The sequence below is a fragment of the Saccopteryx leptura genome, chromosome 11 (assembly GCF_036850995.1).
Source record: "Saccopteryx leptura isolate mSacLep1 chromosome 11, mSacLep1_pri_phased_curated, whole genome shotgun sequence".
Classification (NCBI taxonomy): Eukaryota; Metazoa; Chordata; class Mammalia; order Chiroptera; family Emballonuridae; genus Saccopteryx; species Saccopteryx leptura.
In genome coordinates, this window is record NC_089513.1 from 66,886,928 (window position 1) to 66,913,845 (window position 26,918).

Consider the following 26,918-nt stretch of genomic DNA (forward strand, 5'->3'; position numbering starts at 1 on the left):
AGTGCTTCTAAAGAAGGCAATTCTCATTCCTAGAAATGTATGTCAAAGATCCACAGTTTACCTTTAAGCAACATTACATTACAGAGGCAACTTCCAAAATCCCATAAGAAAAGATTTGGTCAACAGCACCACATGGCCACACAGAATTGTTTTTTTCCCCAGAGTGAGAAGCAAGTAGGTAGAGAGACAAACTCCCACATGCACCCAACTGGGATCCACCCTGCAAGCCCACTAGGGGGTGATGCTCTGCCCATCTGGGGCATTGATCCGTTGTAACTGGAGCCATTCTAGCACCTGAGGCGGAGGCCATGGAGCCATCCTCAGCACCTGGGCCAACTTTGCTCCAACAGAGCCTTGGCAGTGGGAGGGGAAGAGAGAGATAGAAAGAAAGGAGAGGGGGAAGAGTGAAGAAGCAGATGGGTGCTTTTCCTGTGTGCCCCGGCGAGGAATTGAACCCGGGTCTTCCACATATCCAAGCACATGGCTTGAGCCAACTGGCCAGGGCCCACCATGCAGAATTTTGATTGTACAACCATGTGGCTTTGCTGAGTTGGAGAGATTGCTAAGAATTGTATTGCCTTCCTGAGGCAGTTGGAGGAGGAGGACCTGGTTTCCTCCTGATCTTTTCTAATAATTTAGTAGATGAGAATGTGTGTTTCATATTCTGTGTGGAATTTTAATTATATGTACACCTTTACTTCCATACTTTACTTGATAATTCTAGATTTTTGCATATCATGCATATTGTTTCACTGAGTGGTTTGATATTAGAAGTAAATATCCTGTTAGAGATGATTATAATAGTCTGATGTAGAAGAAGAGAGAAGGAAAGCAGAGAGTAAGTTTAACCTTCTTAGGTATATTATTAGAAATTTGTAAAGATTATTCTATCTGAATAGGGAATAGAAAGAGCTTTCACTCTGTAATATTATTGTACAGTTTAATAGATGTGTAGCTCTGTTACAAAAAGATTTTATCTGAATCTATCAGTTCCTTCTTTTATTAGATTATTTTATATACTTTGATACTATTTTATAATTTAAAGGAGTTTTATTTTTCTAGATGCCTGTAAGACCTTAAAATTCTCCAAGCATCAACATTAAAAGTAAATCATTATCTTCAGGGATTGTAGCAACATTGACATGTGTGCCATCTGGTGGCAGTTTCTTATAATAGCATTTAATTTTTCTGTAAAATTCTAAATATTTCTATAGAAATATAGAAAAGCTGGTTACAACATAGTTTTGTAAGAAACAAAATATGTACATATTCTTCATTCTTTAAGAATGAATAAGAGATACTAAAACCTTTATGATTTTCCTAGTCTGTAACTGAATCTTTGGCATGTCAAAGTGCCTTTATAATGCTGTTTTATATTCTATGTGAAACAAAGAGTTATGTAATTTAAATTAATATAATATTTTATATTATTTTAACTGATACTCAGTGATTTAATCAAAATACTTTTGGGCTTTTAAAAGAAACAATGTATTTTGAGAAAGCAAGAACCTCCTGGGTCTGCAACTTAAGATGAGAGAATTTATTTTGCTTTTCCCCTGAGTGACCAGGTACTAGCCTAAATATTGCTCTGGGGGATTTACATCAAGATTAGAATGTGCCTGACCAGGCGGTGGCGCAGTGGATAGAGCATCGGACTGGGATGTGGAGGACCCAGGTTCGAGACCCCAAGGTCGCCAGCTTGAGCGCAGGCTCATCTGGTTTGAGCAAAGCTCACTAGCTTGGACCCAAGGTCGCTGGCTTGAGCAAAGGGTTACACGGTCTGCTGTAGCCCCACGGTAAAGGCACATATGGTAGGGCAATTGATGAATGGCTGGGGTGTCGCAATGAAAAACTGATGGTTGATGCTTCTCGTCTTTCTCTGTTCTTGTCTGTCTGTCCCTCTCTCTGACTCTCTCTGTAAAGAAAAAAAAAGATTAGAATGTAAGACTTTTCTTTGGATTTTCTTAATTAAAAATTGTAATTATATTTCTGACATATTTGGATAGCAACTTCTCCAAGAATAGATGACGAAGTCCCCCCTCCACTTCCCAAACGGACACCTGAATCTTTTATTGTGATAGAGGAAGCTGGTGAGTACAGCTCAGTAAGTGTAATATAAAGTGTGGATAAAGTGTGGATGAACTGGATTACTTCTCAAGTCCTTTCAGTGTTCTGTGTGTAACTGCAGAGTAACATTTGCTTTTTAAAATAAACATGACTCTCCTCAGACTTAGACCATATTTATTTTCTCCCAGGAGAAGTCCCATTGAATGTTCCCAAATCTTTACCTTCAGCTCCAGTGACAAAAGTTGGAACATCACAAGAATGGAGTGGAACATCTACATTACACAAACCTGATGACTCGGTGAGACTCAGGCCAACCAAGGTCTGTAACTTTTTTTCCCGACTCTACTCATATGGATTCAAAAGACTACAGTCCTACTCCTTGTATTTTTAACACCTATCTCTCAATAAGTATTAAGCAGATACTCCTTATAAAGCAATGTGCTGGGGGATAAAAAGATGTATCAGGCTCAATCATTGCCCTTAAGAAACTCATAGTCTGGCAGTGGAGACATAGAGTGTGTATACAAGTGTTTTCGTCTATTTATTATAACAAGGCAAATCTGGTCAGGGCCACACGAAGGTGTGGGCAACCCCTGCAGGTCGGAACTGGTCAAGGAAGACTCAGTGAAAGTGGAAACATTTCAGCTGATTCTTGAAGGATGATAAAACAAAAATAAACGTTTCTTAAGTAGGTAGCTTGTTTACAGTGGCCATTTAGTTAGCTGTATCGTGTTAGCTGTGATAACATATTATAGAGAGTAATTTTTTTGAGTGACAGGTGTCCATATTATTTGAGTTAAACCTTTTGGAATAATGTTCCCTGCTTCGGGAAGAAATATCTGCACTTTCCACAACCTGTTATGCATTTGTATATATTCTATGACCAACGAATGACCTTACAATTTCAGAGATCAGAAAAGTAATTAACTAAAACATTTAAACATGCCTACGACTGCAATGCTGGTAGGCAAAAATTCTCTACCTTTTTAATTATATTTTTAACTTACTAGTAATTATTATTTTTATTGTTAATAATACGCTGCATGTAATTATCTTTATCTTAACTCCCAAAACAAAGAACAGTCATTCCTTTTCCATGTCATAAAGTGACTTTAATTTCAACAATTTACCTCCAATTAAATTATCAGGGAAATGTTCTAAGTAGGAAGGAAATAGGTCAAAATATAAATAAATACTGCTACAGTGTCTAACCTGGTATACATTTCATCTTGTATATGTTCACACATATCTGTAGGATAGAGTCCTAGAAATGGTTCAAAGGGTATATACATTTGATAGATATCACTAAATTGTCCCCTATAGAAGTTATAGCACTTGATGTTCCCACCAACAATTCAGGTGTGTGCTTATTTCCCCACAGTCTGGAGAGGGACAGCAGTGTGGTGATTGGCCGGGGGAAGGGGAAGGGGAATGGGAGGCTGGAGGAAGGGAGGAAGAGATGGAGGATAAATGGTAATGGAAGGAGACTTGACTTGCAGTGGCGAACACAATACAGTGTACGGACAATGTGTTGTGGAATTGTTCACCTGAAACCTGTATAATGTTGTTAATCAGTGTCACCTGGATAAATTCAATAAAAAGGCAACCCCCCCACAAAAAAACCCCAGGATCAATTTAGGACCAACTGTCATGACATATAAAAATCACTGTAAGGCCTGGCCTCTGGTGGTGTAGTGGATAAAATGTTGACCTGGGAACACTGAGGTTGCTGGTTCAAAACCCTGCACTTGTCTGGTCAAGGCACATATGGGAGTTGATGCTTCCGGCTCCTCCCCCCTTTTTCTCTCTTTCTCTCTCTCCCTCCCTCCCTCCTCTCTAAAAATGAATAAATAAAAAAAAAATTTTTTTTAAATCACTGTAAGGGTTGATGCCGTTTCATAATTCATCACACTTACTAAATTACAAAAAAACAGGGTCAGCATTTCATAGCCATCTGTGATATAGTTTCAAAAAGGTCATGTATTGCTTTGAGTTTGTAAATTTGTGTCCACATTCTTCATTGACTTTTCCTTTTTTTTTCTTTATTTCTTTTCCAGAGTGTAAGACTCCGGAGTCCCAAATCAGGTAAAAAAAAAACCCCACAAAACTTCCCCTTGGTTGTAGATGAGATTCGAGTTCTCAGAATTTGTAACATAAGAATGGCTTATTAAGTTGAAAATAATTCAACTCGGGAGAGGGCGTGGTTCCCACAGTAGCTTCCACCGTTATTGATTTACATCTGGTTTTCCCAGGCATGAGTGTTGTTTTGTCAAGGGCAAGGTGAAGAAGAATTTGAGGATTCTGCTCCTTTAAGAAAACTATTTCGGGTAGAATCTCTTAAAACCTTGCCGCAGTTCCATTTGTATAGCTTTTGTCATTGTTCACAATGTGATTCTAAAAATTATTTGTGGCCATGTAGATCTTTAACGTGCCATTGCTTCTCCAGTACTTTCCTGAGCTTCGCCTGTTTCATACGTTGAGTAACAACATCAACAGCTAACATTTATTGGGCACTGATAGGTACTTTTACACCACTGTAGCAGGTGGCAGTTGCCCTTAACATATTTATTCATATTAATATATAAGTCACTTATTGTATTCATATTATACATAAATAGGTAGTATAACATAGAAGTTTTAAAAATGGGCTTTTGAGTCAGACAAACTTTAATTCAAATTCCCACAGTACAAACAGTTATCAAAATGTATAACCTCGGTTAGATTATGTATTCTATAGATTCTTCTCATTTATTAAATGAGGTTAATAGATCTCCTTTCTTAGATTTCTGTGAGAAGTGAAATAATGCACTGGAAGCTTTTAGCACATTTATTGTCAAATAATAAGTTCTCATCAAATGTTACCTGTTCTAATTTTTATTACATAATTATTAAGTGAGCATTTCCTAGGCAAGCTCTGCGTGCCTTATATTGCATTAGGAGAATATATAAGAAAGGGTACTACTAGAGAGAGAAAATACCATCTGATTTTACTTATATGTGGAATCTATAAAGAACAAAATAAATGAACAGAAGTGAAACAGACTATAGACACAGAGAACATACTGAAGGCCACCAGAGGGGAGGGTTATTGGGGAACTGGGTAAAAAAGGTGAATGGATTAAGAAGTGTAAATTGACTGACCTGTAGTGGCGCACCAGATAAAGCATCGACCTGGAATGCTGAGGTCTCTGGTTCAAAACCCCGGGCTTACCTGGTCAATGTACATATGGGAGTTGATGCTTTCTGCTCCTCCTCCCCTTCTCTCTCGATCTCTCTCTCTCCCCTCTCTAAAATGAAAATAAAATCTTAAAAAAAAAAGTATACATTGTTAGTTACAGAATAGTCCTGGGATGTGAGGTACAGCGTAGGGCAGGGGTCTCAAACTAGGCCAGTCTGCGGGCCACACAAAATTGGTGGGCGGGCCGCGAGTTTGAGACCCCTGGCGTAGGGATATAGAATCATTAATGCCGTAATAACTATGTCCGCTGCCAGGAGGGTACTGGAAATACTGGGAGAACACTTTGTACAGTATATGACTGTCTAGCCACTGTGCTGTACACGTGAAACCAACACAAAATGATACTGAATATATAAAAAAGATATCTTGTGAAGAACATAGAGGATTTGCTTTAAAATAATTTAGCAAAGGATAAAAAGTTATGCCTGAGAAAATCTTAAAAATTATTGAACTGAAGTTATGGAGATCCATTGTACTAATTTCTGTACTTTGAAATTTGTTTAAAAATTTTCCTTAAAAAAAAAATAAAGAAAAAGAAAGGCTACTGCTTAATGCTTGCATTCAAATTGGGTAGACAAAATGCATATTCATTTGGAATTATTAAGTGGTAATCTGTATGGCCCTGATTATAGTCACCAGGAGTCTAGAAAAAAGGAATGTGTCACTAGAGTGGTTAAGAAAGGCTTCATGGATTAGAAGGAAGAAATTTAAGACTAAGGGTAGACAGAGTGATGAAGGAGGGGATTCCAGGAGCAGGGATCGGGGTCACAGTGACTCAAAGGTGAAAATAAGCATGATGAGTAGAGAAAAGGTGAGTAGGTTAATTTATTTTCAATGGAGATTCTACTCTAGGACACATGGAAAATAAATTGGGATAGATAAAATATGGGAGGAGCTTAACCAGGCAGTGGTGCAGTGGATAGAGCTTCGGACTGGGATGCAGAGGACCCAGGTTTGAGACCCTGAGGTCACCAGCTTGAGTGTGGGCTCATCTGGCTTGAGCAAAGCTCACCAGCTTGGACCCAAGGTTGCTGGCTTAAGCAAGGGGTTACTCGGTCTGCTGTAGCCTCACAGTCAAGGCACATATGAGAAAGCAATCAATGAACAACTAAGGTGTTGCAACGGAAAACTAATGATTGATGCTTCTCATCTCTCCGTTCCTGTCTGTCTGTCCCTGTCTATCCCTCTCTCTGGCTCTCTGGCTCTGTAAAAAAAAAAAAAAAAATACTAGAAAGCCCAGCGGTCATACGAAATGACCACTGTTCTAGATATTATAAATTGTAATTAAAATGATTTGTGCAAAGATGTCTGCTAATTCAAACTGAATTACCCAGGGCAGGCAACGAGGACACCCCTTTGCTTAGTGCCCCACGGGGTTTCCCCCTTCTACTTGCTTAATTGCTTAAAGTAGAGTGCAATGAAGGAAACCACTGGTGGTACATTTCTTAAGAGCCACCGCTAGCTCAATAAATAAAGGTGATTTAAATAATAAAATGTTAATTCACATGTCAAAGATCTCTTTGTACACAACATTTCTTGTGTAGATCTTTCCATCATTTTTTTTTTTTTTTTCATTTTTCTGAAGCTGGAAACAGGGAGAGACAGTCAGATAGACTCCTGCATGCGCCCGACCGGGATCCACCCGGCACGCCCACCAGGGGCGACGCTCTGCCCACCAGGGGGCAATGCTCTGCCGCGACCAGAGCCACTCTAGCGCCTGGGGCAGAGGCCAAGGAGCCATCCCCAGCGCCCGGCCATCTCTGCTCCAATGGAGCCTTGGCTGCGGGAGGGGAAGAGAGAGACAGAAAGGAAAGCGTGGCGGAGGGGTGGAGAAGCAAATGAGCGCTTCTCCTGTGTGCCCTGGCCGGGAATCGAACCCGGGTCCTCTGCACGCTAGGCCGACGCTCTACCGCTGAGCCAACAGGCCAGGGCTTCTTTCTATCATTTTTAATCTCGCCTTGCAGAGGACCATCAATTATTTTTAATTTTACGTCCGTTCTTTCACGAACTCTTGAACAGGCAACATAAAGTTGACCGTGTCCAAATGCAGGCTCAGGTAAAAAAATGCCAACACGCTTAAGCGTTTGGCCCTGAGACTTATTGATGGTCATAGCAAAGGCAAGTTTTACAGGAAATTGTCTATGTCTCAATTGAAACGGCAACCCTGTTTGAGATGGAGCCAAATCAATTCTTGGAATGACATGTATTTCACCTTTAGAGGAGCCAGTCAAAGACTTAAGATTTCTCTCCTGCCTTTGTTCAAGGGACTCATTTTGTCGAGACAGGCTTTTTTGTCTTCCATCTGAGGCAAGCCTTGTTTCTCTATGCTTATCAGTCTTTTTGCCGAGAAAGACGCATTTGCTCTGCGACTAAAGCAAGCCTTGTCTTTCTCTGCTCAGTGGTTTCATTTGTCAAGAAAGCCGTTTTTGTGCAGCTTTAGCTCCTTTTCTCTCCTCTTCAGTGCTGTATTTTCTAGGAGGCATTCTTAAAAGAAATTACGTTAAGATGTAGTTTTTATGTAAAACAGATGATTGCCAATGCAAACAAATGTTCACCTTCCCCCTGACCTGCTCAATTTGCGTTCAGCCATGGCAACTTCACCTCATTGGCTAGTACAGTTACACAAGCAACCAATAAGCTATCAGCGACAAACAGACACTTAAGCCGCATATAATAAAGATATATATATATATATATATATATATATGAGGATTCGGAAGGACTTAAAGCAAGGCAGATGAAATATGCAGAACAGGCGAATCCATGGAGAAAGCTATGGTTGCCAATTTAATTTGAAGAAAAAGGGGAGTGACTACTAAATGAGTGTGGACCTTCCCTTTGGGGTGATGAAAATGGTTTGGAATTAGATAGCAATGATGGTTGGCAAAGTTTGTGATGTGTATTTTATTGCACACAAAGTGAGACAGCAGAATTTAGATGTAATGCAGTGAATAATAAACATAAGGATCTTCATCAGGTGAGCATTAAGGTGCAGATGGTATTTTAGGGAGTTATTGGGCAGTATATTGTTAACTGAAAGGTAGTTTTAGTTCTCAGAATATTTCCTAAAAGCAAACTGGAAAATGATAAGCCACTTAAACTAGTTACCAAATAGTTATTAAATGCCTACTATACGCCAGTTATTATACTAGAGTGCTAGAAAGAAGTACTGCATTGTACTTTACTTTTGCATTTTATGCAGCATATAAGGAATAAACGAGAGAATAGACAAATCCTAAGGCCTAACACCAAATGACTGAAAGACATGTGAAGGTCGAGCACATAACCGCATTTTCATTTTCAGAGCACATTAATATGGTATGTAATTATACTCAGCACTGTATAAATAGGAGCCTACTTAATAGAACATCATTCGAATCCTTAGGACTTATATCAGGGGAAAGTGGTCCCATTATTTAAAATATTTTTATGATGGAAAATGTCAACACTTATTTTAAACCCACCATGATAGCATTATCACGCCAATAAAATTAACTAATTCCTTAATATTACCTAATAATATCTAGACTCGTTCAGTTTTCTCAAATTATCTTAACAATGTCTTTTCACTGTAGGTTTCTTTGAATCTGGATTCAAACAAAGCCTGCATATTTCATTTGGTTTATATGTTTCTGATGTCTTTTAAAATTTGTAACAGTTCTTCCTTTTTATGTTTTCTCATGCCATTTATTTGTTGATGAGAGTGGGCCATTTGTAAAGAGGGCTAATATCTTGGATTTGGTTTGCCTCCTCGTGGCTTCAGGGAGTATGTTCCCCTTCCCCCAGGGTGCTCTGTACGATGGGAGTCAGAATGAGAAGCTTAGTCACATTCAGGTTGTGCGGGAGCTACAAGTTTGTGATAAATCAGAGGCTCATTGGCTAGAAAGTTAGAAAGAAGTTCTTGAGGCTCCAGTCAGGGTTCAGATAGTTTTGTATTTGGTTGTGGTAGGTTAATATTGAAAAATGTTAAGGTTGTGGTAGGTTAATATTGAAAAAGTGAAAAAGTTATACAAAACCAAAAAAGGGGGCTTGCCTTAAGACTTCTAAGTGATGGATGTTTTTGTTGGTTGTATACCCTTCTGATTACAGATCTACATGAAGATCGGTCTTCTTCTCCCCCACCTCCACTCCCAGAGAGAACCCGAGAGTCCTTCTTCCTTGCTGATGAAGACTGTAAGTGGCAGCACTTTCTCTGTAAAAAGTGATAAAAACAAGGCTGTTCAAAGGTTAATGATAAAGCCTGACCAGGCAGTAGCGCAGTGGATAGAGCGCTGGACTGGGATGCGGAGGACCCAGGTTCGAGACCCTGAGGTCGCCAGCTTGAGTGCAGGCTCATCTGGTGTGACCAAAAGCCCACCAGCTTGAACCCAAGGTTGCTGGCTCCAGCAAGGGGCTACTCAGTCTGCTGAAGGCCCGCGGTCAAGGCACATATGGGAAAGCAATCAATGAACAACTAAGGTGTTGCGACGCACAATGAAAAACTAATGATTGATGCTTCTCATCTCTCTCCGTTCATGTCTGTCTGTCCCTGTCTATCCCTCTCTCTGACTCACTCTCTGTCTCTGTAAAAAAAAATAAATAAAAAAAATAAATAAACCCCGAAAGTTTTAGAAGCTATGTAAGAAAACACTTTATTTTTTTCTTTTTAAAGATATGCAGGCTCAACCTACAGAGACTTATTCTACCGGCTGTCCTAACACTGTGGAAAATTCAACATCTTCAAAACAGACATTGAAGGCTGTTGGGAAATGTTTCACAAGGAGTAAGGTAAAAAAGAGGGGAGTTTATGGAAACACGCCAGAGCTTTCCTTCCTGAAAGTCTCCCACTCCCTGCTCCCCCTCCCCTGCCGGCTACCAGCATGAAGATGGAAAATTAGATGAGGTATCTTCACTATAATTGTTGGTTTCATGACAATCAAAATGAATAGAAGGAAACCAAACAGGAAAAAAATCCAGCTTAGTTTAATGCATGCCCAATTAAACCATCGACTTTTTTCCCCTGGAATGAGACAGACTGATTACAAAATTCCTCTGAGGAGATTAAAAAAAAAAAAAAAAAGCAAGAATTGTCAGTAAACCACAAAAAAATTAAAATAAAAGTAACAGCAGTGGAAGGAGGGTAGCCTTCCCAGATATTAAAAGAGTGTAAAGCCTCAGCGTTTAAAACGATATGATATTGGGCATGAAATAAACACATACCCACAGAGCAGAAGGGGAAGTCCAGAAGTAGATTGAAATATATGCAGGAATCTAGATATGATTAAGGATGGATGTTTTAATAATTGTTGGATGAACTGGATAAGCACCTGAAGAAAAGACTAAGGTCCATACCTCACAGCCATACCAGGCTATAGTCTAGATCAGTGGTCCCCAACCTTTTTTGGGCCATAGACCAGTTTAATGTCAGAAAATATTTTCACAGACTGGCCTTTAGGGTGGGACGAATAAATGTATCACGTGACTGAGACAAGCGTCAAGAGTGAGTCTTAGACGGATGTAACAGAGGGAATCTGGTCAATTTTTAAAAATAAAACATCGTTCAGACTTAAATATAAATAAAACGGACATAATGTAAGTTATTTATTCTTTCTCTGCGAACCAGTACCAAATGGCCCACGGACCGATACTGGTCCGTGGCCCCAGGGATTAGGGACCACTGGTCTAGATGGGTAAAATACTTACCATAAATGCTTAAAAAAACAACCCCAAAAAAACCCCAAGAAACAAACCAACAAATAAAACCAACCTAAAAAAGTACTAAAAAAACTTGGGAAGATTGCTTTACAACCTGGGAGTGGGAATGACCTTTCTAACTATGACTCAAAATCCAGGAGCCATAAGAAGAGACATTTATAAATTCACCTAAATAAAAAAGAAAATTTCCACATGGCAAATAAATAAATAACCTTAAAACTCAAAAGACAAAGAACAAATTGGAGAAAAATATCTACAACTGGCATCATAGCCAGAGTTATTTCTTTAATATATAAAGACTCCTAATAATTTACAGAAGATAACCCCAATAGAAAAGTGGACAAAAACACAATGTCAGATCGTTTAAACAAAAATAAATAAGCAAGATCTTTTTTTTTTTTTCTGTATTTTTTTTTTTCTGAAGCTGGAAACGGGGAGAGACAGTCAGACAGACTCCTGCATGCGCCCCACCGGGATCCACCCGGCACACCCACCAGGGGGCGATGCTCTGCCCACCAGGGGGCGATGCTCTACCCCTCCAGGGCGTCGCTCTGCCATGACCAGAACCACTCTAGCGCCTGGGGCAGAGGCCAAGGAGCCATCCCCAGCGCCCGGGCCATCTTTTGCTCCAATGGAGCCTTGGCTGCGGGAGGGGAAGAGAGAGACAGAGAGGAAGGAGGGGGGGGGGTGGAGAAGCAAATGGGTGCTTCTCCTATGTGCCCTGGCCGGGAATCGAACCCGGGTCCCCCGCACGCCAGGCCGACGCTCCACTGCTGAGCCAACCGGCCAGGGCCTTTTTTTTTTTTTTAAGAGTATTTTTTTGCAGAGACAGAGCGAGATTCAGAGAGAGGGATAGATAGGGACAGACAGACAGGAATGCAGAAAGATAAGAAGCATCAATTATCAGTTTTTTGTTGTGGCACTTTAGTTGCTCATTGATTGCCTTCTCATATGTGCCTTGACCCTGGAGCTACAGCAGACTGAGTAACCCTTTGCTCAAGCCAGCAACCTTGGGTCCAAGCTGGTGAGCTTTGCTCAAACTAGATGAATCCATGCTCAAGCTGGTGACCTCGGGGTCTTGAACTTGGGTCCTCCACATCCCAGTCTGACGCTCTATCTACTGCGCCATCGCCTGGTCAGGCAAGGTCTTCCTTTTGAGCATTTGATATGTTCAGCCTCATAATAAGAGAAATACAAACTGAGGCCACCATAATATACTGTTTTTCATCTGTCAGAATGGTAAATTCCAGAGTTTGACTACATTCTCTGACAGGCAGACTATGGAAAAATAAGTCCATGCCAATATTGTTGGTGGAAATGTCACATGGTATAACTTCTATGGAGGACAATTTAGTGATACCTTTCAAATGCATATACCCATTGATCTACTTCTAGGAACTTATCTTTCATATATGTGTGTACATATATGAAATGAAATGTATACCAAGTTATTTATTGTAGCATTATTTATAGGAGCAGATGATTGGGAACAACATAAACATTAATCATTAGGGAAACTATTAACTTTTGCTTAAAAGAAACAAAATATCTGTATTTGTATTATATATTCATATTCATATGGAACTCTGGAAGGGTACTTAAGAAATCAACAACAATGGCTTTCTGTGGGGGGAGGGTGAGAAAACTGGGTGGACGGAAAACAAGAATGGTAGCATTTTTACTAAGATAGTTTGAATTATAATTAAATTATCTATTTAAAACATTTTTTAAATAAAATTTTTCATAAAAAGAATATTATTGATCATATAGAGGAGCACATTTCTATTAGGTGTTAGGAAAATAGAAATGTCAAAAAGGACATCTACTTGCCCTTGAAAATACAGTATAGTTAACCTGTTGAAACAGCATGCCTATATAAGAAACATCATAAGAGGCCCTGGCTGGCTGGCTCAGCAGTAGAGCATTGGTCCAGTGTGTGGAAGTCCCGGTTCGATTCCCAGCCAGGGCACACAGAAGTGACCATTTGCTTCTCCACCCCTCCCCCTCTCCTTCCTCTCTGTCTCTCTCTTCCCCTCCTGCAGCCAAGGCTCCATTGGAGCAAAGTTGGCCTGGGTGCTGAGGATGGCTCCATGGCCTCTGCCTCAGGCCCTAGAATGGCTCCGGTTGCAACAGAGCAATGGCCCAGATGGGCAAAAAGAGCATCATCTCCTGTTGGGCATGCTGGGTGGATCCCAGTCAGGCGCATGCGGGAGTCTGTCTCTCTGCCTCCCCGCTTCTCACTTCAGAAAAATACAAAAAAAAAAAAAAAAAAAAAGAAAAAAACAGAAAAGAAACAACATAAGAATTAGCTAGAAGAATTGAATACCATGGAACAGATTAAAAACAAACATGCTGAGGATATATGGAGACAAGAAGAGGTGTAGGTAGTTTCCTGGAAGCAAAAAGCTAGAGATACCACAAAAAAGAGGTGGAGGACATGGTTTGCTGGGAGGAAGAAGGAAGTAGTACGGCTAACAGGGTGGCGTGGACCTTAGTAAACTGAGTACAGAATAAGCGTGATAAACGTTCTTGGCTAGAATCAGAATGGCTGAGTGTCACAGCTGTCTTCAGAAGCCATCGTGGGTTCTGGAAAGGTCCTGAAAAAGAAACGTAGGAACTCCATCTTTTCCCCACATTCTGACAGCAGTATTTCTAAATACATTGTGTGATTCTTTTATGGTTGGGGAGATTTTGTACTGAATAAAAAATGGCAAGATGGAAAAATAGTTTTGTGCATTTTGATGGCCATTTTCTAAGGAAATTAATCCTTTTGACTGAAGTCTGTATTTCTATTTGATTAAAGTAGTTTGGGTTTCACACACACAAAAATTAATGTTTTCCTTTTCTTCATTTTTGTAGAGTTTGAAAATTTTGCGGAACATGAAAAAGAGTAAGCTTCTTTATACTTATATCTTAGAATATATATACCATTTCATAATTATTTAATTCTTTCTTATAAAACCACTCTGTGAAAATGCTAGTATTATTCCTAGAGGCTTGCTAGGGTCCTATGGATCAGATCATCCCCAAACCTTGTCCTGTGCTGGGCTCCGCTGTGACAATATTGGGTAGGGAGTAAGGGGGAAAGTTTCTGCCTGATAGATTGCAATAGAATGATGTTTGGCACTTGCTACTCATCCTAAGAGGCTGTCATCCAAGTGTGTTATTTAAAATTCCCAGCAGTCTAACCTCAGATGTATTCTCTTTGAAAACAGTCACAGCAAAGCATATTGTGAAAAAATTGTGTTGATTTAATGAAATAAAGTATTTTTACCAAGTATTATTAGCAATAGTAAGTCTGTTGCTTACTACAATATTTTTGCTATATTGTAATGAAAACAAAACCCAAGGACTCCTGAAACTGCGAGGAACTTGATTATCTTAGAAATCCTTATTTACAATGACAAAGTCTATAAAACATGGTGATATGGTTTTTATAAATTTGATCCATTTGGTTAATTATCAAGGACCAAACAGCTACGGGTATTATCAGGAGGAATAAAGAACACTGAGAAAACTTGATGTCCGGCGTCCAAATGAGGTTTATAGCTGAATATTACTCTTCCGAGTTTTCACTCTATCTTTTTGTGCATAAAGTTGTGCTAGTCGGCTCTCATTACCACCACACTTGATCTCCAAAACGAATTGGTTTTCCCCCTATGATGGCTGATGGGTAGCATAGATGGTTACTTAGGTTAGAGCATCGTCTTGCTACACCAAGGTTGCTGGTTCTATCCCCCATCAGAGGTCATACAAGAACCAACCAATGAATGCATAAATAAGTGGAACAACAAATCAATGTCTCTCTCTCTCTTTCTCTGTATCCCTTCCTCTCTCTCTAAAAGTCAATAAATTGAAAAAGAAATTATAAAACAGGAAAATTAAACAGCTAAAAACAAAGAAATGAGTGACTTGGATAGCCAACCAAAAATTGATTTGATCAGCTTAGCTTATTAACACCCAGATTTCATTTTCTAAAAAAAACCCCAGACCCCCAAACTTTCTCTCTCTAGTTCCAAGCCTGTCTTAGGCATATCAAATAAAGACACAGAAGCTTGAGATACATACAGGTTGGCACAGATTGGAGCTATGAGACTTTGAGACTGAGCCTTATATCTAAGTAAGAGCTCCCAGGTCATCTGAGGCTAATTTCTATTTCCCAGCTGCCTTCATCCTCTGGTCATTTGTCCTTAAACACAGAACAATATCTGGCTCCAAAATTCATCTTGAAGCTTTAGACCAGCGGTTCTTAACCTGTGGGTCGGGACCCCGGCTGGGATGGAACGACCAAAACACAGGGTCGCCTAAAGCCATCGGAAAGTACATAGTTTATTTAAAAATGTATTGTATAATAAATATGTATTTTCTGATGGCTTTAGGCGATCCCTGTGTTTTGGTCGTTCGACCCCCGCCGTGGTCGCGACCCACAGGTTGAGAACCGCTGCTTTAGACGTATCTGCCTGTATTTGCGCATGCGTCCCCTTTCCCTTCCAGGTGGTTCACGGTTACTGAGTTCCCATGCTCTCCGTTTAACCTACATCTCTAACTGGTTCGTAGTTAAAGCTGGTCCTAAACCAATTATTGCCAGTATATTCAATGCTCTGACAAAGCAGGACAGTGTCATACCTAATAGTTAACAATTGTGACACGTGGACACAGACCAATAAGGAATGAGGTCAGACTTAAGTAACTGGTGTGACCATGGCTAAGTATCACCTGAAAATCAGCCCTAGTCATAGGTCAGTTCCTTGATCTAAGGGTCGAATCAGTTCCACCAGAGGTGTGGGAGCTGGAAACTGGGGACGGGTGATTTCCTAAAGGAAAATTCAAGTTCTACTATCAGAAGTAGAAGGGTTAATGCTGGGAGGGAGCATAAAAATATCTGTGAGAAGCCAAAGGCAAAACAGAAGTTCCCTCTGATATATGGGCAGAATCTTGGGCTCCTGTCATACAAAACCAGTATCACCTTTTGGAACAATTGTTTTCTTTCTGAGAGCTGTATATAATTCTCAGCTCATATGTGGTAGACACGATTAGTATCTCCTGAACTTTCCTGCCTGCACCCACTTCTTCATGTTTCTATTGTGAGGGCCTCACCCCATGCTTGGCGGAAAGTAGGTATTGAGATTCATTATGTACTTTAGTGATTCATACTCAAGTACTTTCAGGAATAGGGAGGTGTTTCTAGAATTCTAGTATTAGGTATGGATGTACAAACATACATAATCCTAACACTGCATTCTGAAAATGTTGAAACAAAAGATGACTATTTAATAATTTCTCCCTAATTATGCGCTGTTTCTTAGAAAGTTTTTTTTTTTTATTTTAAGTGAGAGGAGGGGAGATAGACTCCCACATGTGCTCCATCCAGGATCTACCTGGTGACCCTTGTCTGAGGCTGATGCTCTGCCCATCTGGGGTCATGCTCACAACTGAGCTATTTTAGCACCTGAGACGAAGGCTGCACTGAGCCATCCTCAGCGCCCAGGCCATTGCACTTGAACCAACTGAGCCATGGCTGTGGGAGGGGAAGAGAGTGGGGGTGGGGAGAAGCAAATGATTGTTTCTTCTGTGTACCCTGACTGGGAATCAAACCCAGGACATCCATATACTGGGTCAACACTCTACCCCTGAGCCAACCGGCCAGGGTAGAAAGTTTATACAAACATGAAATTATTGTTTTTCACTGCTAGACAGTGCTCCTGCAAAATGCGGGACTTGTTTTCACTGGTCTGTTTTCAAAATTGGGCAGAAACTGATACATGAATATCAAGGTGCTGGGAAGAGAAATACAGTAGTGGGCAAAAGTAGGTTTATAATTGTAATACAAATGAATAATATAATAAGTAATAAATAACAATACAAAAATAAACTGTTTTCTGTACTCACAACTATAAACCTACTTTTGCCCACCCCTATATATATTTTAAGCCTGCCTATAATTAGCTAAAATAGCAAAACAGAGAAACATAATGCTTTTGGGAGGTTCTGGGCCTAACTAGAATCATATATAATGGGGGAAAGGAGACTGGAAAGTGAAGAAAGATTTTCCAGGAGTAGAGGATAGTGCAAGAAAAATGGCAGACTTTGCCATGGATGAACTAATGTGGAGAACAAATAATTTAAAAATGTACTATAAAGTAGTAAGAGTGCAAAGTTAGGTGAAGTCAAAAGCAAATCCCCCCAAAAGTTGATTCACACTATAATGGACCTTATTCATAAATCCTTTGGTAACCCTCTTCTGTGCTGGGCTTTACTATACTACCACTCTATCTGCAAAGAAACCTTTTCAAAAATACACACACAAAAATGAGAAGATTTTAGTTTCACTCCATTTGTAAGCATCTATATTTTGTTACATTTGAGAGTGATATGGTTATTCAGCAGTGTTATTACTTTGGAGGAAATGTTTGATCTCAGCAATTATGTGATCTGATCAAGTTACCTCAGTTTGTCTTCCTTCTTTTCCTTACATTTTGTCTTTTGATTCTAGGTCTCTGTAATTCTTCCTCATCAAACAAGCCTGCAGACTCTGCTCAGTCAAGTAACTCCAGCCCCTCACTGAATTTTGGTATGTGTGTTGTTTTCTGGCAGAGTTAAAAAAAAAAGTTTACCTAAATTATTCACTTACAGTGTAAGCAATACAACTTTAAATAGCACTTGAAGTCGCATGTGTAGGTCCTTATATTTATATTCTTTTCCATGCAGTTAATTTCTTTAACCTCAGCTACTGCCTAACATCTTGTGTAGGAGACTAGGCATTAGCATAGCAGAAAACAACCAAATGATTATGTTGGCATGTAGTAAATGAATGTGACTAGCCAAATGAAAGAAATTCTGAGATGCGATACTACTCCAGTTCATATCTAAGCAAAGTTGTATAAAATAGAGAAGTGTGCTTAACAAAAAACAGCAGCTGCTGCTATCTAACCTTCTGTAACTCAGCCAACAGGGGGCGCTGAAGTGCAGCTCTGACAGTTTAAAGGAACTCTGTCCAATCACCCCTCAGTATCAGCTATAAACTGATAATAATTTTATCGGTAAGGTGTTATCACATAATTTTTTTGTAATAAATGCGGCAATTAATGTAGGACATTATTACTAAAAATTATTATTAACCAAAATGCAGAATGCCTGGAGGGCTCTGGGGACCCCACCTTGAGAACTGCTGCTCTGTGGTCCTGTCCTTATGGATATGGTCGAAAGTGGGCTGCTGCCACATCCAGATTGCAGGTGGCAAGAGGAGAGGCAAACACGGAAGAGGTGTGGCCTCCTCATCTGTCTTAAGGCACCAGCCTGGAAGTGGCAACATCCCATTGGCTCACATTCCCTTGAGAATTTAGACATGTTCTGTGTCTAAGTTGCAAGAGATAGTGGGAAGCGTGATACTGTTGCCCATTTACAACTCTATTCCAGAAGAAGCAAAGGACAAAGGACAGACTTTGGTGGGCAGGTAGCCCATCTCTGCCACACCTGGGTTGTGGTCCCTATCTCACCTTGGCAAAATATTTAACTAGGATCTCTGGATCTGTTTCTTGGGCTAGTAAAATTTTATTTGGATTACATTAACTCAAAAGTTTATAATGTTATAATTAGATAAAAAGAAGTTAGAATTAGAAAAAAAGAAGTTACTATTCTTATGAAATCATTTAGTCAAAAACATGCATCTAGAGCAGGGCTCCCCAAACCTTTTACACAGGGGACCAGTTCACTGTCCCTCAGACCGTTGGAGGGCCAGACTATAAAAAAAACTATGAACAAATCCCTATGCACACTGCACATATCTTATTTTAAAGTAAAAAAACAAAACGGAACAAATACAATATTTAAAATAAAGAACAAGTAAATTTAAATCAACAAACTGACCAGTATTTCAATGGGAACTATGCTCCTCTCACTGACCACCAATGAAAGAGGTGCCTCTTCTGGAAGTGCGGTGGGGGCTGGATAAATGGCCTTAGGGGGCCGCATGCGTAGTTTGGGGACCCCTGATCTAGAGTATTATGTAACTGATGAAAACAGCACCTCAGCCTGACCTATGATGGCACCGTGGGCACAGTGTCGACCTAGAATGTGGAGGTTGCTGATTCAAGACCCCAGGCTTGCCTGGTCAAGGCACATACGGGAAGTAACTAGAAGTTGATGCTTCCTGCTCCTTCCCTCCCTTTCTCTCTAAACGAATAAATATTTTTAAAAAGAAAAATGTACCCCATTTTTCCTGCTTCTTTTCTGCCAGTGATTTATACCACTTGAGTAAATCATGGCCATTCTAACTATATCAGTCTGTTATCTAATATGAGGATAAAATATTAGAGAGCTGCCTCTATGTTGTTTCTCCTCAAAGTCAAACATTTTCCCTACTTAAAAAAGAAGCACTTAACTTTCTCATTGGCTTTCTATTATAAAGGAGGTGAAATAAATTGTAAGGGTATATTTTACTCAAAAAGGTATTTATGTTTGAATAAAAATATTCCATCATTTAGAAACATTTTTATTTTCCAGCTAATAGGTCATCATGCAAGAAAAGGTAGCTTCCCACTGTTCTGTTGAGAACTGATTGGTGAGAGCCTGAACGCAGATATTCCTCAGATTTCAGATACCCAGCACTTGAATAACATGTTCTTTCTTCTATTCTCCGTCCACTTGGGTTACAACCAAGCTATCTGGACTGAATGGATGATTTTGTGACTATTGTGCGAAACGATTTAACCCAACATATTTTTTTTTCTATTTTCTTTTTTATCACTCAGAGGAGTAAAATGTACATGAACTAGGTTGTACTCCCCCCACCCCCATTTTCTTTTTCTTTCTCTTTCTTTTCTTTCTTTTATTTCCTTCCTTCCTTCTCTTCCAGTCTTTCTCCCTCCCTCCCTTCCTTCTCCACCACCACTAATAATTTTCACTGGGTTTCTTATTTTTTATCTCCTTTTCCTCTTTCCTACTCTTCTTTTCTTCCAGTTCTGGTACAGCTTTCTGTGGTTCAGATGTAGCAACACTTGAGTTACTTACTATGTACCAGGCATTGTGCTGGGTGCTTTAATGAACATCTCATTTGATGCTTTCTTCAGTTCTGCAAGATGTACCCACAATTTTGCAAGATGTTGAAATTAAAGGTTTAGGAATGTCTTTGAGGTTACCGTTCTCTGTTCTCCTTTTGTATTTCAAATCTCTCATTGCTCAATTTGTACCCCTCAATTTGCTCATTGTAAGAGTACCTTGAAAATATACCTCCCTCAAAGAAAAGAGAAGTTCTATGTTGCTGAAGTGATAAAGAACCGATGTCATTATTCTTCATATATTTTGAAAGAAGCCAGAAAAAGCCTTCATTGGTTGTGTAAAATTTTCTCATCCTCCTCCTTTAGGGTGGGTGGGGGAAGAAATATGTATGATTGACTACATACTTAATGCTCCAGGATTATTACTTCATTTTTTTTTTTATTTATTATTTTTTTTTTTTACAGAGACAGAGAGAGAGTCAGAGAGAGGGATAGACAGGGACAGACAGACAGGAACGGAGAGATGAGAAGCATCAATCATTAGTTTTTCGTTGCGCGTTGCAACACCTTAATTGTTCATTGATTGCCCTCTCATATGTCCCTTGACCGCGGGCCTTCAGCAAACCAAGTAACCCCTTGCTCGAGCCAGCGACCTTGGGCTCAAGCTGGTGAGCTTTTGCTCAAACCAGTTGAGCCCTCGCTCAAGCTGGCGACCTCGGGGTCTCGAACCTGGGACTTCTGCATCCCAGTCTGACACTCTATCCACTGCGCCACTGCCAAGTCAGGCTATTACTTCATTTTTGCTAAGCTTTTCAAACATAACCCATCAAAAAATTGAGGGCTCTCTGGGCTAATGCAGAAGTATCATATAAGTGAATTTAATACAATAATTTTATAAAGCAATAGTGCTTACTTTTCTGAAACTGAAATTTCCCAGTTTTGTTGTTTTGACGAGTGGGCAGTGGGTGAAAAGTGTAGGTAAGGGATTTTATTTTTAAAATTAGCTTAAGGCCTGGCCGAATAGCTCATTTGGTTCGAGTGTTGTCCTGGTATGTGAAGGTAGTCAGTTCGATACAGAAAACGGATCGATGTTTCTGTCTCTAACATCAATAAATACAAATTAAAAAAAAATAATAAAAACTTGGTATACTAACATTCCAACTTTAAAGAAAATCAGATTTAAAATAGGCAAAGGACTTGAATATTAAACACATATAAATGGCCAACAGGTAAATGAACAGATGCTCAACATCACTAATCATCAGGGACATGCAAATGAAAACCACAATGAGACATCACCTCACACCTGTTAGAATGGTCATTATCAAGGACAAGAGACATGTATTGGTAAGGCTGTGGCTGGAAATGCAAACGGTGCAGCCACTATGGAAAACAGTATGGAAGTTTTTAAAAAAATTAAAAATAGAACTACCATATGACACAGAAATTCCACTTTTAGATTTTATACCCAAAGGAAATAAAATCATTATCTCAAAAGAGATAGCTGACCTGCACCCCATGTTCATTGAATTATGTGCAGCAGCCAAAACAGAACCTAAATGTCCATTGACAGATGAATGGATAAAGAAAAGTTATATATATGAGTATTATTTATCCATAAAAGAAGGAAATCTTGCCTTTTGTGACACTATGGATGGGCCTTGAGAGCATTATGCTAAGTGAAATAAGTCAGACAGAGAAAGACAAATACTGTAAGTTCTTACTTATATGTGGAATCTAAAAAAGCTGAACTCATAGAAATACCGGGGAGAATGGTGGTTGCCTGGGACTGGAGGTGGGGAAAAGTGGGTAAATGTTGGTCAAAGGGTACAAACTTCCAGCTATAAGATGAATAAGTTTAATTGATAGTACTGTACAGCATCGTAACCTCAATTGATAGTACTGTATTTTACACTTGAAAGTTGTTAAGAGAGTATAAACCTTATACATAGTCACCACAAAAAAATCATAATTATTTCGAGGGGATGGAGGTGTTAACTAACCTTAATGTGGTAATCATTTCACAATTCTGTATATGCATGTATCAAATCACCATGTTGTACACCTTAAACATACATACAGGGTGGGGCAAAAGTAGATTTACACTGTGTATAAGAATAATACAATAATTAATAATACAATAATAAACTGTGTTCTGCATATTCACAACTGATAACCTACATTTGCCCCATTCTGTATGTTATATATCAATAATATCTCAACAAAGCTGAAAAAAAAATGCTGAATTACCAAAAGCTATTATACCAGGTTTATCTAATTACCATTATTAAATTTGTAGGTGTTCTACAAATTTAAAATGTTATTAGTATTCTATTATTATCATTTAAGCATTAAATTAATTACTATAGTACCATTTTAATCTACTACTAAATTGATCAAAGATGCTGCCTAACCTTTAGGGAAAAATCCATGTATTTGCATATATATTCTAAAATCCACATATTCATCTATATAAAAAATCTTTTTCAATTTTATTTTAAAAATTTGTTTTTTTCCAGTAACAGTTGATGTACAATAAAATATTAATTTCAGGTTTGCAACGTAGTGATCAGACATATAACTTGAGAAGTGATCACCATACATAGTTATTACAATACTATCGATTATATTCTCTATTCTGTACTCTACAGCCCCATGACTATTTTTATTCCTGGCAATTTGTACATTTTAATCTGTTCCCCCTTTTATTTTTGTTCACAGGTTTTGCAAATCGTTTTCCAAAACCCAAAGGACCAAGGAACCCACCAGCAAGTTGGAATATTTAACAGAATTTCAGACTATAGGTTGCAAATGCACGTGCAAAGAAAAATTACCAGAATATGACTAGCTAAAATAAGTGCTCTATATTCATAATGTCAGCTGTGCAGATCTGGTAAGGTGGTAAGAGCTTTAGAAAGAAAAGCAATAGGCAAACAAGTGCCAGAAATTCTACATTTAATCTCATTTGCATTGGGTTGGAAGCAACTGAAAAAAGAGTTTGTCATTTGAGTTTATGTAGAGAATGCTGCAGTTTGGGAACAGACATTTCATTTTTGGAAGTTATTTTTATTTGACTTTATGTTTCTACATAAATATAAACTTGAAGAGATTTGTAAGAATGGGATCTCCATTAAATATGTACATTGCCAAAATTTACTATAAAAAGTGTTTTAAAAAATCTTGTGGTTGCAGTACTGCTTGTGACAATGCCTTTCCCTGGGAGTTATTTTTGCCTAAATGATAAATACCTTGTACATCTTCCCAAATGTGGGAAAGTAGAGTAGTAAGAAAAGAAGTTATATTTAAGAGAATAAAATATGTAAATAATGACTGTAATCATTTTTTATTTGTATATGTCAGCTAACAAGATGTTCGATTACATTCCTGGTAAGTCTTAACCAAAGTTATCCGATTACCAAATCTAGAATAATAATCAACCAGATAGTTATCTTTTGGTATCATTTTCTTCATTTCAAAGGTTCTGTGTAAAATGCGCAACTTACATCCAATCAGAAGCGTTAAAATTATTTTTTTATAAGGATCTGACATATGTTAAGAACGTCTGACTTTCAGATCTGATTTTATGTAACAAATAAGTTAGTGGGTAGTTATTATAAAGGATTCTCCTGAGTTCTACGAAATGACTTAACTACTTTTAGAAGCATTAAATACTTAAAGAGCATTTGTTTTTCAATATATTTTTTCCATTGGGAAGCTTAATGAAGGCGTAAATTGCATGAAATTTTGTTACCCGTTTATTGTAGTACAGTGTACACAGTAGATGCTCAGTAAACTTGTTTTTTAAACTAACGTCACTAGTAATCATTAGCGGAATTCTTCAGGCACTAGTGGTACCAAACCACAGTAATTTTATCTGAGTCCTTCATCGTAATCAATCATCCCCAAGTATCTTGATCAAGGACCAAATATATTTAAATGATCTTAGGTAAAATCCGAAGTGACGAGGACGTTTGTCAACGAATTTCTGAGAAGCCTTGGTGAACAGTGACGATTTGGGGAGTGTTCTTGCTACGGACGCATCTCAAATATACGCAATCTTATACTTACGATTTGAAAAATCGCTAAAAAAAAAAAAAAATTAAAACGCGTTTTTTCCATCTAGAATTTCCCCCTAATTGTAGGAAGGTGTTCAAATGAATGACGCACTCCACCTTCCCAGGCACTGGAGGGGGGGGTGGGGGCGAGGCGGCGCGGCGCTCGTGGTCGCCCAGCAGGTCCCTGCACCTGCCTGGCCACGCCCGGAGCTGTCACCATGGCGATGCCCAAGCGAGGGCTCAAACATTTCCGAATTGCAGTCCCATTAGATTTTAAAGCAAAATCGCCCTCATTTTACATATCACTAAATTCCCCTTTCCTCTTCATCTCATTGCGCGTTCAAGGATGAAAGGCCGGAGATTCTTTTACCTCACAAAGGTTAAAAAGAGGAATATGAATTTAAAAGTAACTATGGAGACGAACTACTCCGCGTAAAATGACGGAGGGGCACATGAAGATAATAATGGGAACGCGCCGCCAGACTCCGAAAGCCCGAACATTGTTTGGGCCGTTAAGGCGGTTGGCGGCAACTCTCCGTCCAGCGGCGGTTGCGTCGCAGCCCGGAGCGTGACTCGGCGCACGCTCCTTTTCCGCTCCTCCGCCCCCGGAGCCGGGGCGGCGGCGGGGGAGTGGGGAACTACCGCTCCCAGGAGGCTCTGCGCGGCCCAGGGTGTTTTACAATAGAGCTCGGGTGGGGAGGCCTGCGGAGACGCGCTGGGAAAGGCCGCTTCCGGCATGTTCGGCTCCGGTCCAAGACCCGCGGAGAAGTGGAGGGCGACGGAGGGACTGCAATACCCAGCGGGCCCTGCGCGGGCGGCGCTTGCGCGGTACGCGGACGGGGGGGCGGTCGGGCCATTTAAATGTGTGTTTGTGGGTGAAATGGCTGCGCAGGTCGGAGCGGTGCGCGTAGTACGGGCGGTGGCGGCGCAGGAGGACCCGGACAAAGAGGGGAAGGAGAAGCCCCATGCTGGGGTCTCGCCGCGGGGAGTGAAGCGGCAGCGCCGCGCGAGCAGTGGGGGGTCTCAGGAGAAGCGGGGACGGCCGAGCCAGGACCCCCCTCTCGCTCCCCCTCACCGGCGGCGTCGCAGCCGCCAGCATCCCGGGCCGCTGCCGCCAGCGAATGCAGCCCCAGCCGTCCCAGGCCCCGTGGAACCTCTGCTTCTGCCGCCCCCGCCGCCACCTTCGCTGGCGCCCGCCGGGCCCGCTGTCGCTGCCCCGCTCCCCGCCCCAGGCACCTCGGCCCTCTTCACCTTCTCGCCCCTGACGGTGAGCGCGGCCGGGCCCAAGCATAAGGGCCACAAGGAGCGGCACAAGCACCACCACCACCGCAGCTCCGACGGGGACCCCAGCTCCTGCGTGCAGGGCGATCTCAAGCACAAGGACAAGCAGGAAAACGGCGAGAGGACAGGAGGGGTGCCTCTGATCAAGGCCCCCAAGAGAGGTGAGAGCGGGCGGACCGCCCGAGCTTGGGCTCTAGGTCTCAGTCCAGATATCCCGCCCCTTTAGCGCGGCGAGACGCCAAACCCCTGCCTGCCTCCTGCCGCTCCCCTCCCCTAAGCCCCCTGGGGTGGACTCTGGATTTCAGACCGTTGACACAGGCTGACCTACTTGAGGCTTCTCGCTTCCAGGCGGAGCTGTCAGTCCCCCCACCCACTCCTCCCAAAGCCTTGACCGACGTTTGTTTTCAAATTCGGCAGGGTTTCCGCGCGGTGCGGTCCTTGGCGTGGGATTCGTAGGTGGGGTATTAAAAACTGCCTTTCTAAAGTCAAGGCTTGTCGCTACATTACTTTCTTGCTGTTTCCTTAATGGTCGTTTTTAATAGTCACTCTTCTCCAAAACCTTCCCGGGTATGGTTTGGGGCTCTAATGAGTTTGAATTCTTAGAGAGGTTACTCGACTCATTGATTGTCGTAGTTTCTGTAAGGTGGGATATCAAACGCGGTTTACCTTCGTTCTTTTTTTTATCTGGTGGTAAAGATCATGTTTTGATTTTCATATCAGATCTTAATTCTGAGGAAAGGAGTGGGAAGCTTTTCTCTCCCCTTTGATCCCAAGAAATAGGACCAATCTGGCCCCTAAAGAGTGGGAAGTGTGGAGTAGTAGTAGATAGTAGAGGCGAGAATTCCAATTGCATTAAATTTTGTCTGGCACAACAAATTGGGGATTTATGTAATTCTAATAACCCCCACCAAAGTCAAGAATATTTAACCCAGAAACTGTTTACCTAATTAAGTCTGAGTTCTAAAGAAATTAGGGTGGCCAAAATTGGTATCTTCTGTTTCCAAGTACCTGTAGTATTTGTTTATATTCTCTGTAGAAGAAAGAGTAGGGCTGTATAAATTTTGATTATGCCGTGCGTTTGCATATGATCTTATGTAATTTGTTGTGTCTCCTCAAGATTTTAGAATACCTTGTGTTTCTTAGTAATGGGCCAGTTGGGTTATTACATGTTAATGAACCAGCTTTCCAATCTAAAGTTTTGTGAGTCTTGGATTCCTTCACATATTTGGTCTTAGGCTAAGAAGGCTAAAACTAAGGCTAAGGCAATTATTTTATTTTGGTGGTGCTACTTCCAAATAGTGCAGTATATTGCAAATAATGGCTCAGTAGTATTTCTTGATCTCAGTTAAATCTTTCTTCCTTTGGTGGCATCCATATCTTAGCCTCAGGAATAGAACTTGTGTCAGGCTGACTGGAGTGCCAGTTTCCACCATCAGTATGCAATGATCTTGCTCTCTTATTTTTACCTTTCTTTTTCAAACCTCTTCATTTCTTGTGTGTGTTTATGTTTTAACCATACAGAACTAGAGGTAATTTTAGACACCATCCAATTCAACTTTGTATAGTAAAAGAAGAAACTAAGGCCAA

General features: G+C 40.3%; 2 protein-coding genes across 8 annotated transcripts in view; both read left to right on the forward strand.

Annotated features, from left to right (window-relative positions):
• The window catches only part of PTPN22 (protein tyrosine phosphatase non-receptor type 22), a 55,996-nt gene extending 32,745 nt beyond the window's left edge, over positions 1–23,251 (forward strand). For 3 of the 6 annotated variants that reach the window (XM_066352423.1, XM_066352422.1, XM_066352427.1), the window contains 8 exons: positions 2,007–2,090; positions 2,256–2,386; positions 4,125–4,152; positions 9,395–9,478; positions 9,957–10,072; positions 13,859–13,889; positions 17,493–17,570; positions 22,717–23,251. In XM_066352423.1, coding sequence (XP_066208520.1) covers positions 2,007–2,090; positions 2,256–2,386; positions 4,125–4,152; positions 9,395–9,478; positions 9,957–10,072; positions 13,859–13,889; positions 17,493–17,570; positions 22,717–22,781 — 617 coding nt within the window. In that variant the 3' untranslated portion in view covers positions 22,782–23,251. The remainder of the gene's footprint in view (positions 1–2,006; positions 2,091–2,255; positions 2,387–4,124; positions 4,153–9,394; positions 9,479–9,956; positions 10,073–13,858; positions 13,890–17,492; positions 17,571–22,716) is intronic. The other 3 variants (XM_066352425.1, XM_066352424.1, XM_066352426.1) reach the window with 3 other exon arrangements.
• Positions 23,252–24,781: 1,530 nt separating this feature from the next.
• Positions 24,782–26,918, forward strand: part of RSBN1 (round spermatid basic protein 1) — a 53,875-nt gene continuing 51,738 nt past the window's right edge. For both annotated transcript variants that reach the window (XM_066352793.1, XM_066352794.1), the window contains exon 1: positions 24,782–25,492. In XM_066352793.1, the coding sequence (XP_066208890.1) occupies positions 24,787–25,492 (706 nt within the window). In that variant the 5' untranslated portion in view covers positions 24,782–24,786. The remainder of the gene's footprint in view (positions 25,493–26,918) is intronic.